Source organism: Cydia pomonella, chromosome 2, assembly GCF_033807575.1.
Source record: "Cydia pomonella isolate Wapato2018A chromosome 2, ilCydPomo1, whole genome shotgun sequence".
Classification (NCBI taxonomy): domain Eukaryota; kingdom Metazoa; phylum Arthropoda; class Insecta; order Lepidoptera; family Tortricidae; genus Cydia; species Cydia pomonella.
The window spans coordinates 6,162,185-6,178,495 of record NC_084704.1 but is presented as its reverse complement, the minus strand read 5'-3'; the positions used below and the strand labels follow the sequence as shown (position 1 = coordinate 6,178,495).

Genomic DNA, 16,311 nt, shown 5'->3' with positions numbered 1-16,311 from the left:
AAATCGTTCTTACATAAATTAAGTGTTTTACGACTTATTTTTATTTGTTATTAATCTGCTTAACTACCATAGAAGACGAGAGCGCAATTTTCGTATCATACTAGATTCATTATTCCACTAAGTAAAGGTTGTTTGGCAGAAATCGCTTTTTATAAGTTAAGACGGTATATTATCTTTGTTCCTTAGTCTTTAAAGTTTGTTGTTGAACAATAAAAAACATTGTATTGTTTTTGGCCTTACAACACAAAATGAACCCTACCAAAGTCTTTGCTATAAGATATTATAAAAAAAAAATGTATATTCGTTACTCACTTTCCTGGTCGAGCGGGATTAATTCATTCCTCAGGCCGCTGAACAGTTTCAGAAGTGGCCTAAGGAATGGCTCTGCTGCTAACACCTGCAAATGTTACCAAGAAAGGAGTATTAAGATATTCGTTCTTACTGTTACCGACACATTTACCCGTTTAACTATAATTCATATTTTAGGTGATTCGAGTGTCTTTAAATTACTACTTTGAATAGACCGCACGTAATCAGTTTATACGTAGAAACGTATAGATCATGTCATTCACGAAGACGTGTGCCTTAACTCGTATTGTCATGTATCAAAGGTTAAATTTGACAATTCTGCGCGTCATCGTGGATGACACGAACTATAAAACTGTGTCAAAAGATCAAGTCGTCAATTAACGTTGATTACGTTGGTATATGGTGAAATCTCTAGGCAGTTATTAAATAAATACTTCAAGCTTATTTAGAAATAAAATGTAAAATATGAGATGATATCGTATACATAAAGTTAAGTCGTCATTAAAGTTTTATTATGATCAGCCGCAGATATTGTTGGTAACCAAACCCCCCCCCCCCCTCCTCCGCCCTGCATAGAAGTGTGTTTCCATGGAGGTCAAGTATTTCCGCAGCTGACTGTACATCCAGACGCAAAAGTGCATAGTCACTTGATGAGTCATCGTAATTCATAACTCATACCATGTCCATGCGATTTTACAAGCGTTGTAAGTACATGTAGAAATGATTTAATAAGGTAGACAAACACAGTTAGTAATGATTTAATATAATGAGGACGGTACCTGTGAGCTATAATTAATGATGAGATTTCCGAACAGCTTCAGTTGCTCTGAACGCACGGCGTTCTTGTACCTGAAATAAAATTTGTAGGGTTAAATATAAATAAGTTTTTTTCACAGTCGCAACCAGCATCTGGTCACAGCTACCTACAGATGGCGTGATTAACGTTCCCATTCCCAACGGGTTCGGTCCCCAGGCGCACCCACATGGCTATGACCTTAAATACATTTAAGCCATTGATTATTGTTGCCAGTTTCAGCCGTTTGAGGCGAGACCCTTGGGCCCTGGGGGCCCGAAGCGCTTTCTATATTCAGGGAGCTAGCAAAGCGTCTCACTGATGTTACGAGAGAATCCATCTTTGCCCAGCAAGTTGGCATCGCCATACAGCGCGGCAATGCCATCAGCCTTCTGGAAACCCTACCATCTACCATTTATTATTTAATATTCAACTCTTAAGTAAGTATTAGTCAAGTGAACCGCAACAATGACACTGGCAACCTATCATTAAAATTACTGCCAATGTCATAATTAGTTCTAATGAAATTCTGCAACATGGCGCATGATCATATATTCTGGGTCAGGCTTTATATATTTTTAGTTAAGTTAGTGTTATCTGTTTCTTTTTACATTTTACCTAAATTATTTAATCCGAGTCCAAACTGACGCTACAAATTGGGCAAGAGAATTGGCGTTTTTTGGCGTTTCGTAAATATCCGATTGGTGCTTTTTTCGCAAGTAGTGTCTCTCCAGTAACGGAGATGCAGTTTCATAATACATCCGCTAGTTCGTTAAGTAATACCAAAATTATATTATAAAGATCTGTACGAGTGGACAGCCAGCAGCAGAAGCAGCTAAGCGGGTGAGGTGGTCATAATTATCTGCATATGCTCTTACTACGCACTTCGCAAGTGATGGTTCTAGCTAGGTGTACCTATGTAAAGTTGTGTTCAGATAATTACCATAAATTTCAAATTTCATTTATTTAATTCGAGTAATATGACTCATACAATTGATTAGTATACAATAATCATTCTTATCTCTAATGCTAGTATATTAATAAATTATACAGGGCTTCAGGAAACGTGCATCTCACAGCAGTGCCTCAACTATGGACAGTCGAACCTGTCCGCTATTGAGCGCAGGATGGGGTTGGGTTGGGGCTGGCCCGCACTCGCCTTGGCCTTAGGAAGTTCACCTCGTATAATCAGCATAGAAAGTAACTCGTAAGGATCAGACTACGTGTCAAAAGTATCTACCATTCTCTAATAACTTAACAAAAAGAGATATGTCCTTTGTCCCTAAATGCAGAACAATTACTTAGATTGTGACAGCAATACTTTTGAGCACGAACTGTAGAAATTTAGAGATATATCTCTATTTGGAATAGAGATACATATCTAGATATTAGGCGGGTCCACACAGAGCGAGCCAGCGAGCACATACGTGCGAGGCAATTTCCTCACACACAAACCGGCCAGTGTAGACGCGCGATAACTCAAAAACAGCTAAACTGATCATGTCCGCTATAGTTTTCATTTAATGTCTTTCTTAAGCTCTACTTCCGCGACTTTTTTCATATTTTTTGACGTATGGTTCAAAAGTTTTTTAAGGGTTCCTAGCAGTGGCGTAGCATGGGGGGGGCGGAGGGTGCGGTCCGCACCGGGCGGCACTTTGCCGGGGGCGGCGCTGCGGAGGTGTCAGTTAAAAAAAAAAAAATATTTAATTTTTTTTTTTTTTAATATATAAAAAAAAGTTAATTTCTTCCAGTGTTTTTTTCGTCATTTTTTTGTTACCAAATCCGGGTACCTATGCAGGTTCTATGCATGGGTGATGCAAGCACAAGGTTTCTCAATAACTATTATTTAGGAAACTTATTTCGTTTCAATGTTATTTTAAATAAATGTCTCAATATTGAAAGTGTGATCAAAAACTTTGCTGAAAGGAAGACTAGAAAAGTTAAATTTTAATCTTTCAGTTCAGTTGAGGTCGTTGAGGAGTTGAGCTTAGAATGATACTCGTGCGTAAAATAGCGTTCGTGAAGTAGGCGATTTCTCCATTATTCAGATTATTCTATTAAGTTTTCTCTGTAATGTTTCTAAGTGATATTCTACCTTCTATTCTATGTCAAAAAATGTTAATTTCACTTTTCAATTCAATAAATTATTCAATAAAACTAATAAAAGTACTCTTTTTACACCATGCCCAAATTTTTTATAATGGATGACAAAATAAGAGGGCGGCAAATTTGGGATCCGCACCGGGTGCGAGTGACCTATGCTACGCCACTGGTTCCTAGTTGACTACAGAACCCTAAAAACAAAACTAAAAAGTATAGTGTTAAATCTCACGTCGTGATTTCATTGTGAAGTGAACAGTTTTTTATAGCGCGATAAAAGCATGCAAATGCAGTAATTGAATTCTTGGTACATTCCGGTGAAATGGTCGATAAAATTAAATACAATAAACGCGACAAGAGGTCTATTGATGCGATAAGATATGCAGTATTTAATTGGTATCAATAACTGATAAATATCCTAATATTAATAAAGTAGGTAGCTATGTAATATTGTAAAGGGAGTTAATAAAATGGCTCTCATTCATGATATTATTCATGACTCTGATGTTATAGCGCAGTATCTTGTAAATTAATACATCATTATTAGATATTGGGTAGTTTGAATATGAAAATTGCCAACAGTTTGGCATTGAGTGTGCCTCGAAAGACACAAAACTGCATGTTATATAATATAGAAACAAGTGCATTTTCCTCTTCAAACTTAGCATGTTATGTATGTCACGCGAAGCTGGCATACACAAAGAAATAGTGATATGTGCGTTCCATTGTTAATATATTAGCAAGGTAACACATTTCAAAGATAGAAGGTACACGTAATTATTGTTTTATGATTTGATGTACACAAAAAAAAAGATGGAAATCGGTTTAAATCTCGCCAGGCTTACGTATGCGCCTTATTACTATATTATTATGTTAATATTCCCTTAGATAGATAATCTTGAAAATCAGTTGTTTACACAACCCGATTTGGTGTCTCGCCCGATCTGCGGGAGTAAAATTTTTCCCTTATGTCTAGACATTGTGATTTGTTTCCAGACATCTCACGTAATTAATTTATGTATATGTTAAACACAGGCTTTCACAGAAAATACGGTATTTACATAACACATTATTTAAATTATCTAGAGACAATTGGATTTTCCTATTCATGATTCTATGTGCCGCGCACACCTGACAAAGGAAAACAGATAGGTGCGTTCCATTGTTATTTCAGAACAAGGTCTCTTATTGACACACATTTCACAGAGAAATATTGTTATATGTCATTAGGATATAACAGTTTTGTGGAATAATTATACACAACCTAATACTCATCATAACCATATGAACTTGAATTAGTTATCCCGTGACTACGTCTAGAAGTCATTATAAAACTTTCATCCACAATAAGGGCCTTCGCACACCGCGGCTTTTTAATGCGACGACGACGCACGCTTGTACCGAAACACACGCGATTCGCACGCAATCAGACGCAGCTTGCACACCCACAGCGATGCAAAATTGCAGACGCGTCGTCGACGCGTTTGTATCGATACAGACACGATGCTAACGCGCCGTCGACGCGCGTTTGTCAAATGCGTCTTTTAGCAGACTCCTCAATAGTAGCACGATGCCGTTCATCAAGGCAACACGTGGCTACGTGCGCCCTGTTATTTATAATAATCTTATAGTATCTTATTGTTTTATTTATTATCATCAACGGTTTTCGCTGTGCGATGTCTGTCAGTAAATAACGGTACAATTGTATACATTTAGCTTAACCAATTATAAAATAATCAAGGGTTATTACAGCGTAGGCGGTCTAGCCGGCTTAATAACATAATAAACAGTATCCATGCTTAAGGGCCTCATGTTAGGGGATATTTTATACACAAACAATAATAAAACCTAATACACTGAAGTTACGGTTGCAATTTCAAAGTCAATCTTAGCTGCGGATGCTGCAACATGCCATGTTAGCATTGAAATGTCATTATTGTTAGTCCATTGTCGGGCCGACTATTAGTGTGAACCGCGACATTACTTTTCGGGTGCTTGAGGAAAATGTCAAAGTACCTTAATCCGTTTAAGTTTGACATAGGTATAATAGGTACAATAAAGTGTTTTACTACTACTACTTTCTTCCTAAATGATTATAGCGAATCATTTCTCATTCTCATAGAGTATTTAAAAAGTAGATAAGAACGGCTTATGCGATAATGAACCAACGCCTGATTGCGGATACGTGAGGCTGATCATACACTACGGACGATTAGGTCGATTAGCAACCAAACGCTTATGTTTTGCACCCTGTCGTTGAATTATTATGGACTTTAAAGACTAATATATTGAGTACAAATTTGTATAACAACGATTTCGTTTGAAAATTAATGAAGTACGTGAATTTTTAATATTTCAGCGGATTGTCTTTTACAATTAAAAACCTTAATGCGTACGTCTAGAGCTCATTTTTGCAAGCTGAAATCAGGATCAAATATCTATATATCGAACAGACATAGAATATGCATGTTTTACACGCGCCTTAGATGGCGTGTGATTGTTAGCTAGTTGCATATCAATTTCATCGTAAGGAATACTACGGTCTGTTTGTAAACAATAAAAGATCAGTTTGCGGTTTTTATAACAGTGATTGATATGTGTGGCTTGCATGATTATAAGCGTTAAGAGAAAACAAAACCGTATAAAATGAGCTCCATTTCAATATACCCGTAATAAAAAATAATAAGTATGTAGGTAGATTGCAGACCAGTGTACAGTTAGGATAAAAAGTAGCAGATCATGGGGCCTAGCCAATATGACAATCGCTTGCGCTACGACCAGCACTCTTCCATATTAGTGCAACAGTGACAGTTGTTTTTCGTTCGCTACGGAACGTAAACGATTGGCATGTTGGCTACTCGAGATTACGCATCAAAAGTATATACTCGAAAGTATAGTACTCGAAATTAACGAGGTTGCGGTGTGTTAACACCTCTGGAGTTGCAGGCGTGCATAGGCTACGGTGACTGCTTACCATCAGGCGGGCCGTAAGCTTGTTTGCCTCCGACGCAGTATTAAACAAAAAAGAATAAGTTATATAAGTTCGTATTATCGATCTATCGTTCGTTCTATACGTTTGAGCACGAACTGTAGAGATATATCTATATTTGGAAAAGTATTCCAGGGTGCTACTTCTGATGCTGACTGTACTTATGTAATAAATACACACACTAGACCCTACCCATAGTGTTGTGTTCTTGCCGGTGAGTAAGGTTGCCAGAGCTCAACGAGGGGGGGTTAGGATCGGCAACACGCATGTAACTCTGGAGTTGCAGGCGTACATAGCCTACGGAGACTGCATACCATCAGGCGTTGCTGTATGCTTGTTTGCCACCGACGTAGTATAAAATAAAAATAAATTGCTTTTTATCTACTTTGAGATCAAGCTTTTAACACTTCTCTTACTTATTCCACGCAATGGCATAAAATTATATATATATTTATATATTATTTTTATTTTTATTTTATTTTATAATTTTTTGTTTTATTTTATTTATTATTTAATTTTATATTTATATATATATATATATATAAAATTTATTTCATAAAATGTACTAATAACGATGGTAGGTATAAAAACCTTTCGGCATACGCATTTGCGTGTCAAACTTCACAATACCCGATCATATTTAAAATTCAAACGTACGCACAATCAGGAAAACGTGTATGTTAATATTGTCTTTCCGTAACTTAGTTGCAAACAGGAAAACGGTAGCAAGACACATATTAACATATCTGTATTCTGTTACGTTATATTATGGAAAGGATGGCCTGTGTCTTACATTAGGAGCAGTGGGTACAGCCAGCAGCAGTTATTGAATAATCGTAGCGCATTTTTTTTTACATAATTCGGTTGCCAAAAAATATGAATTTGCAAACTTGAGGACTTTTTCTATAGTTCTATCGCTTCGAAACCTTTAACGAAAATTAGCAAAAAAAATATTTTTGTTGCAAGCTTTTGTCGCTGACTGTACTTTTTAGACAGGCAATTAATACTTATCGAGCTAATTCTAAAAACCCCAAAAACAATTAGGTTGCGTTGTTTTATCACAGAGTTCCTATGGCCACCTCCTGTCTCCATAATCAGATCAACTCGATGGTACTATAATATTGCATTGTCACCCGACTTACATATGCATGCAAAATTTCAGCTCAATCGGAAACCGGGAAGTGGATCAAATTTAACTTGCAAGATTTGATTACAGACCGACAGACACACAACGGGACAGGTCCCATTGTCCTGGTCACCTGTGAAAAGCTTGTAAAATAGGTCTAAAATTACATTTTCTTAACTATTTTTTCTCAAATAAATAAAATAAAAATAAATAAATATTATAGGACATTATTACACAAATTGACTAAGTCCCACAGTAAGCTCAATAAGGCTTGTGTTGAGGGTACTTAGACAACGATATATATAATATATAAATATTTATAAATACTTAAATACATAGGAAACACCCATGACTCAGGAACAAATATTCATGATCATCACACGAATAAAATGCCCTAACCAGGATTTGAACCCGGGACCATCAGCTTCGTAGGCAGGGTTACTACCCACTAGGCCAAACCGGTCGTCAAAAGCTATTAACATGAAAGATTGTTTCTAAAAATGTTGTTTTTTATCGAACTCATCGATTACTCTTTTTGTTAAAAATAACAATATTTGTATCCCCGGCACGCACAGCTGTCCGCTCAGTGCTCAGCAAGCTGGGTTCGGAGAAGGACCTGAACTCACTGCACCTTAAGTTGTTGTGTTCGCTTCCTCGCTGATTTTCTAAAATTAACTGTATGTTGCATTAATTAATTAATTAATTAAGCAGTCCGTAAACGTATATTTAAACAAATGAAAATAAACAGTCGTGGTAAGAAATGCAAAATTAGGAAGTTTGAGTAATCATATTTCGATTGTGAATGATGATTTCTGGAATGATATACGTGTAAAACGTGTATTAATGAAAGATACATCAAGAGCGATGAACATACTATAACATGTACAATCAGCACCAGAAGTAGCTAAGCGGGTAGGTGTATAATATTTCACGCTCTTATTCTCTTGTCAATAAAGTTGTGAATCATTTGGAACATATCGCATGTTTAACAACTTCCGCTGCTGACTGTACGCTGGGCGTTATAAAGCTGCCGTTACGAGAGGGCCTACCGCGAACCACGTACGACGTCTTGCCTCTCTTTTGCACTTATCAATTAGTACGTAAGTGTGACAGGAAGGCAACACGTCGAACATGGTTCGCGGTAGGCCCTCAGAGCTCGGATATTTTTGACGTATTCTATAATTAAACACAGTTTAAACCGTTTATAAGGCATACGGGTGTCAGGCGCTATGCAAAATTGAACCATATCACTTTGAAATAAAGTTCGAAATCGGGTAGGAAATATATTCCCTCTACCTTATAAAAGCTAACGTCAGTACGACGTACCCGATAGAATAGTGCAAATTATGTTCAGGGTCGCCAAACATAACTGTGTGAAACATACACCAGAATCACCAGATTATGTAATCATAACAAGAAACCTATTCGAATTTTTAAAAACTTTACTTGATTAGTTATTGTGGCTTGAACTTCGAACCGCCACCAATACGTGCGAGAGAAATGCACTGCGAGTCGTGTCAAGTTCATAACAAATAAAGTTAAGATTTATAGACTTCGAATAGGCGTCAGGTGTGTCTGTGCACACACATGACACGACTGTGACAAATCATGTTGTTCTAGACTAGTCTTAGAAATGAGCCGTTTTCAGAAATACATTTAAGAAGGGACAGTTTATCCAATCAAGTAACTTAATACAAGAAAAATACGTATTGTAATTTTATTTACTAAGTTGCGAATAGTTAGGAATCAAAAGTATTTATTTAGAAAAACCAGGCTTGGATGGTAAAATAAACCTCGTCCGCTATGTCCGATGTCCTTTTTAGGACGACAACATGTGTTCGTAACAATCCAAGGAACGTCTAATTTCCGAAATGTGTCTGACGTTATTTCGGAGCTCGAGAACTTTCAATAAAATAACCGCTTTGTCCTATTTTTAGGTCACTGGTTCCATATTTAACTAGTCCTCATTTTTTTATTGAAAAACGACGTGTTGACGTTTCTTTTTATTGAAAAACGCTTTAAAAGTAGCAAGCATAATACATTAAAACTTAAAGTTTGAACTACATTACGAACTCACAAATATCATAATAAATGTTAAAGCGTCACTCATGGCATGACGAAGCGGATATACGTACAATCATGTAACGATGATATGAACTATGACTCTTATTAACAACAGAAACTGGAACGTTGTTGATTACAGTTCCAGGAATAAAAGAAGACATTATTGCGCTTGGCGTTAGTTCGGGTTGGGTATCTTTTAGGACTTCGGAAACCTATGCAAGCATACCGGTTTTACACCCTACTTTTACGGACTTCCTTGATAACAAAGGTTTGAATGGCGACAAGCAAATTAGTTATTGTGGTGACTCAGTTTTTGTATACACTATACCCTAAATGCTACTTATTAAAAAGTTAAGCGCCAGTTGCACCAACCACAATTAACGGGCTGATCAACATCACTCAGCAGTGAACTACGAAATTTCCCATACAGAAAAAATGTGCGAACGTTTTACGGGGATCCTGGCAGTCAGTATTGAATCCAAGTGAATTTTTAATTAAGAGTTCAATAGCAACTAACGTGACTCCGCGTTCCGGCATACAAGGGGTTAAGGGTGCGAGCAAGGTGTGCGAGACAGGCTCCAGAGTGTAGCCAAGGTGTTGACTTCTCGGGCTCTCCCTTCTAGTTCCAGCATTGCCAAGTATTTTAGTTACCAGTACTTACATGCCAGTAGAATTTACCCATTTGTACAGCTAGTCGAGAAGGTTCTCCGACAGCAAGTGTCGAGGCACGCCCCTGATGTAGCCAAGGTGTTAACTTCTCGGGCTCTCCCTTCTAGTTCCAGCATTGCCAAGTATTTTAGTTACCAGTACTTACATGCCAGTAGAATTTCCCCATTTGTACAGCTAGTCGAGAAGGTTCTCCGACAGCAAGTGTCGAGGCACGCCCCTGATGTAGCCAAGGTGTTAACTTCTCGAGCTCGCGCTTCTAGTTTCAGCAGGGTAGCGAGTTGTTCTAGTAACAAGTACTTACATGCCAGTAGAATTTCCCCAGTCGAACAGCTTGTCAACAAGGTTCTCCGATAGCAAGTATTCGAGGCACTCCCCTGATGTAGCCACGGTGTTAACTTCTCGAACCCGCTCTTCAAGTTCCAGCAGGGCCGCGAGTTGTTCTAGTAACAAGTACTTACATGCCAGTAGAATTTCCCCATTCGAACAGCTTGTCGAGAAGGTTCTCCGACAGCAAATGCTCAAGGCACGCCCCTGATGTGGCCACGGTGTTGGTCTCTCGGGCCCGCGCTTCAAGTTCCAGCAGGGTCGCTAGTTGTTCTAGGTGATTGGCGACGGCCAGCACGTCATCATGAAGTTGGCGTGGCTGTGAAAAAGATTCGTGTTTAAAATGAAAGGCTTAGAGATCTATAGTTATGCAATGATATCGCACGAACAGACACTTTAGAATTGACGTAGTCTGCTGAGATATCCAAACTGCGCGGCAGGTATCTATCCCGGATGTTATGATTATGACTTTTAGATTGGATTGATCTAACTCATTTATGCCTGTATAGAAGCTGTTATAGAAGCTAAGCTGTACCTGGAGCTGCGTGCCGCGGGTCAAGCTGTGTGTTAAAAGAGTTAGAACCATATTCACCTGTGATTTGAGTATGATCTTGTATGTCTGTTGTCAGTTGCCAGCAGAGGCTTAGAGGCTCGTAGTTGCCGGGCCAAGGTAATCTGAACCGTATTCACCTGTGATTTGAGTATGATCTCGTGCGCCTGTTGCCAGTGCTTGCAGAAGGAGCTGTAGCAGGCCTGCGGCTCGTAGTCGTGCCGCGGGTCGAGGCTGCGCGAGAGCTGCCGCGTGAACACCGGGGTCCGCAGCCAGCTCATTTTGGATCACGTCATTTGGGCTCCTGTTGGATGAACTTATTTTTTTAGTGTCCATGTATTTTATGTATCATACGAAAAGACGATGAAAGTGAGTTTCTTAAAAAAGTATTATAATTATGGTACAATTTTTAAAATTTGCAAGTTGGTGTAGAATCGAAGAAAATTAAGGATTCCTTAGTATTAAATCACTATTATTCCATATCTGAGTGACTTTTCGGTAGTACCCTATGGGACTAATCCTAAGAATTGGTGCTAGCACTAGTTTTCATGAAAGGGTTTGCCATCTATCCTTGCAACCTAGAGGGTAAACTAGACTTTAGATTAGTCTGGTTTTCTAACTAAGGAAAGCTCCCAATACTGATGTTGTAGGTATGTATGTATCACACTTTATTGCACATAAACAAATGTACACAAAGTATGCATATAAAGGCAAACTTATCCCTAAAATGGTTCTCTAACCATTGAGAAATTGCGAAAAGAACAAACACTAAAAGGGGATAGACCACTTTACATATAACAATATTAAAATTATGGACACAGAAAGTAGGAGGAGACCAATAAAAAAAAACAAATATAATCTAGTACTATCAATATGCATAGTCTATGAACATACTGCTACTTACTAACTGAATAAAGATAAATAAATAAATATAAAGCATAAAATATGGATTTTGTATAATTATTTACTAAATCCAATACTGTTTTTGTTTAAAAAAATGGTATTGGGGGGTACACCTCTACTTTGGAAGTTGCATATCTTAATGTCCTATCTATGACCAGTAATACTACTTTTCTTTGTTAATGCTAACCAATCTACATGCATGATGTCATGGTAAAATTCCAAAGCAAATTATGAGTGCATTGAGTTGTTGTCACAAAATTATTGTTAGAAGTGATGTTGACAATATCCATTATATCCATATCTATTGAAAGAAAATTATTCAATTCTTATGAGACATCTATACACATTACACACATTAACACTTTCACTGCCAAGAACTCCACTAGGGAGTTCTCGAAAACTTTGTTCACATGCCACGCGACTCCCGAGGGGAGTTCGTACTATACAATTATAGATAACTAAAGGCCATGCCATCCGACTCCTCTAGCGAGTTCTTACGAAACTTACGATTTTTCAGGGTTGTCACTATACCTCGTTTTTTAGGATTACAAAAATTCGTACGCAGCTTTATACTAATAGCTAGCCTAATAAATAAAGTTTAGAGTAGGTAGGTATCTGACATACTTGCCTAATATAATATGTATTTATGCTCACTATGCAACTAAAAATGCATGGCGTTGGCAATTTTGTCCTTTGTGACAGCCCTGGACTCCCTAGAGGAGTCGTCGGCATACGGCATAGAAATAAATGAACTCCCCAGCGGAGTTCTTGGTGTGCAGCGTTGTTTATTCGCCGAGTGTGCGTTTGGACTCCACGGGGGAGTCTTATATAGATGTTTGTATTTACGCCGGCATTCAGCAGTCAACTTGAGTTTTGGCCTGGCAATGAAAGTGTTAATTGACTCAAAGCCATCTTCATGAAAATTAAAATAGCAATACATTTGTACATCCATATGCTTTTTAATAGATAGGAAAAAATGGAAAGGGATGGAAGAGGCCTTTGCCAAATGGCATACAGACCAAACCGATGTTGTCTGAAATAGTAAATTTTATGTCAAACTAAATATTCAATAAGAAATGTACAATTTAAACTTGTAAATGTAAAAATTGTCTGAATACAAGGCTTTTATTATTATTATTATTATATTATGCTTTTTAATATGGCAGTTTCTAAAAATGGCCGCAGTGTACCTAACAAGACTAACAAGATATTCTATGAGTCTAAATTAAATCATTTTTATTTTTTATTTTATTTAACAAAAGGTTGGATTTTCAATGGCCAGGCTGAGCTTTCTGTTTTAATGAAATATGAGAACATTGTTAACAATACTTGAAATGTGTCATTTCCAAGCAATAAGTCCCACTTTGTTGCCTGCCATAAGGATGCTTTGTCAGGTTATTCATATAAAGATACAAGCAAATCTTGTCCGTATGGTACGTGACAAAGTCGGACCTTTGACTAGACTTTGACACAAATGTAAAAATATAATTTGAAATGAAATCTTTGATGTGGAAGTAGATTTTTTATTTTTAAGTAATTGGAAACAGCATTCTGATATTATGTCGAATGGAAAATTGGTGTTTGGATGGTAAATGGGAGGCTGCCCGATTGACCAGTTTTCCCACAAATAAGTTTCCGCCAACCATATAGATGATTGGTTCCAACTATCTATTGTATAAATGTATAAATCCTTTATTTCAGACAGTAAAGTAAATTTTCAATTTTTCTACATTTCTTGCATATTTTTTTTTATCCTGTCTGTGTGCCATTTATTGGCAAAAGGCCTCCTACAACTATCAACTATCTAACTTATATCTATTACTATAATATATATTGTGTATATATCCATGATTTTTTAAGATAATAATAAAGCTACTGTTATGTTTTGTTCAATAAAAATAAAATGTGCCGCATGAAGGGATAATACCTACTTTTTCCAATACTTGGGAATTCTTTTGCACAGGTAATCTATTTCATTACTAATGTGAAGGTTAATTATTAATACAATCATGATTTTAAAACAACTTAGTAAAACGTGCACATAATAAATGAAAGTAATTTGCTAGTGTTATGATTAGTCAATTAATTATTTCTGTTATAACAACATTACATTACAAATGTTTATCAAGTTTATTATTTGCACTGTACCCACTGAACAGGAAAACCATATCACCAACAGCCTAATGAATTGCGAAATAAATTATAATTACACAGTCCACTTTCACTATCTACTACAATAGAGGGGAAATCTGATCTGTGTGAACATAATAACAATGCCGCCACAAAACCATGGAGAAAAATCATATGCACAGTCCGTACATTACTATAGCATATTGTACTTAAAATTCAGACAATATTCTTAGATATTATCTAAGTGAGGACATTAAAAGATTGTTTAAAAGTATTCTGTAGCTAAGTGTCGACTTATAAAAACATTCATATTTTTCCGTGATAAAAAGATATTTTTTTACACAACTTCATGTTATATGTATGAGATTAAATTACATCAAGGGTAAGCATGACTACTTGTGAACCTTGACATTAAAGTAGTCTTTACCTAAAAGTTTTAACACTGTTTTTCCATACATTATAGAAAGACTACGTAACGGCTGAGCGGGGACAGCGTAAATGACATAAATATACAAACCTTACGGACGATTCTCGAGTCGAAAATAGATGCTGCAAGCCACAAAATAAACCACAAAAACTACATGATACGCAATACGAAAATTATGTCACCCGCCACTACAAGGTGGCTCGTTTCGACCACTGTTTAACAACACTGATACGACAGAAAACACTATCCAATTGTTTTAAGTGGAGTTTCATTTAAAAATATGCAAAACGATTAAAATCTACAATTCGTAGAAAAAGGAATGCAACAAAATACACATCAACCAGTGTGACCAACTTCAAATTAGAGATCCTGCCCCACTTGGGCAAGAAAACTGACAAATCCTGCCAAACTCTAAAGCACAAAATGCCGAAAAAATGCCAAATTATTAGAAAATTTTAAATAAACAGACACATTGTTTTTTTGTAGTTTTATTTATTATAATTAATCTTAAAGACAAAACGTTAACTAAATAAAATTATACATTCGTATTAGCATCGAATTCTTCTTCATCACTTTCTTTATACATCGCTTTTGTCATTTGTTTAATCATTTCATTAGTTGGCTGGAATGAAACGCAGTCACCATATTCACTAATGCCCTGTTTAACATGTAAAATTGAGGCGACATGTTTATTAATAAATCTGTTCCTAGTTTTTGTTTTTATGAGGTTAATTTGCGAGAATATCCTTTCACAAGAAGCATTCGACATTGGCAAACACAACAAACCTTTTACAAAATTAGAAACATTAACATATTTTAAGTTTCCATTTGAATTTCGGATTTTACCAACGGCACCCCAAAATTTATCAATATCTAGAATTGGCTTTGCATTACTTCCACCAGATTCTAATAAATCACTAACATCTTTGTCAAGTTTTAATTGTCTGTATTCATCATCAATTTTTTGAATCGTATGTTCATCAACAAGATTAGGAAATTGCGTAACAACATTTGCAATCGAAGAAAACTCCTTGTGTACAACGTCTTGAGGAGCTAAGAACTGTAATTGCTTAAAAAGGTCGTTTAATGGCAGACGAGTTTTAAGTTGACTTGAAAGTTGAATGAGAAATGATTGCATATGCTCAAGAAACGTTTGTATTGCAGGTTTCAGATTTATATCTCTTGCTAGAACAGTGATTACTCTGCTGACATTAACACCTAAATACATATCTTTCAGAGGTAAGTAGTTAACGCTGGATGTCGGATCTAGAAGTAGTGGGTCTGTACTCTTAACGTAATTGACTTTCATGTAGCAGCTTAACAATGCCATAAACATTTCAGACACGTCTTTATAAACCAAGTGTACAGTCGTGTAATCCCCTTGAAATACCGTATTTAATTTATTGACAATAGGCAGAATATAGTCAAGTGCGTAAAAATATAGTTTAAATATGTTGTTGTTAAAGCTTTCGAATAAAAATTGAGAGGATATATTTTTGTCGTGCAAATATTGGCCTTGAAAATAAAGTTTTAGCGCATCCCATTGCTCAAGAATTCTGTTGACACAGGAGTGGAATGACAGCCAACGAATATCGTAATGTTGTAGTATTTTGTGTTTATCTGTATTTACAAACGTTTGGAACTCCGAAAATTCCCTCTGCCTTTTGCTACTGTGAGCAAAATACCCATACACTTCTTTGACTATTTGATTCAGAGCTCTTGGTAATGTGTCTTTACTTGCATGACTAACGGATAAAGCCGTAGAATGACAGACACATTTGATAAATAAGCAATGCGGATTCACATCCTTAATTTTAGCAATGATTCCGCCATGTTCACCAAACATTACATTGGTAGTGTCGGCTCCGAAACCAACTGCATCTTTTATATCAAGGTTTGAATCACGTAAAGCTTTTGAAAGAGCGTC

General features: G+C 36.6%; 1 protein-coding gene across 4 annotated transcripts in view; it reads right to left on the bottom strand.

Moving 5' to 3' along the window:
• Positions 1-14,719, bottom strand: part of LOC133532401 (FHIP family protein AGAP011705) — a 30,088-nt gene extending 15,369 nt beyond the window's left edge. For 2 of the 4 annotated variants that reach the window (XM_061871031.1, XM_061871050.1), the window contains exons 1-5: positions 14,475-14,719; positions 11,065-11,228; positions 10,509-10,693; positions 1,089-1,158; positions 313-397 (exon numbers count right to left, since the gene is read on the bottom strand). In XM_061871031.1, the coding sequence (XP_061727015.1) occupies positions 313-397; positions 1,089-1,158; positions 10,509-10,693; positions 11,065-11,205 (481 nt within the window). In that variant the 5' untranslated portion in view covers positions 11,206-11,228; positions 14,475-14,719. Of the gene's footprint in view, positions 1-312; positions 398-1,088; positions 1,159-10,195; positions 10,261-10,508; positions 10,694-11,064; positions 11,229-14,384; positions 14,424-14,474 lie in introns of those variants that run through there. The other 2 variants (XM_061871041.1, XM_061871058.1) reach the window with 2 other exon arrangements.
• Positions 14,720-16,311: the final 1,592 nt, after the last annotated feature.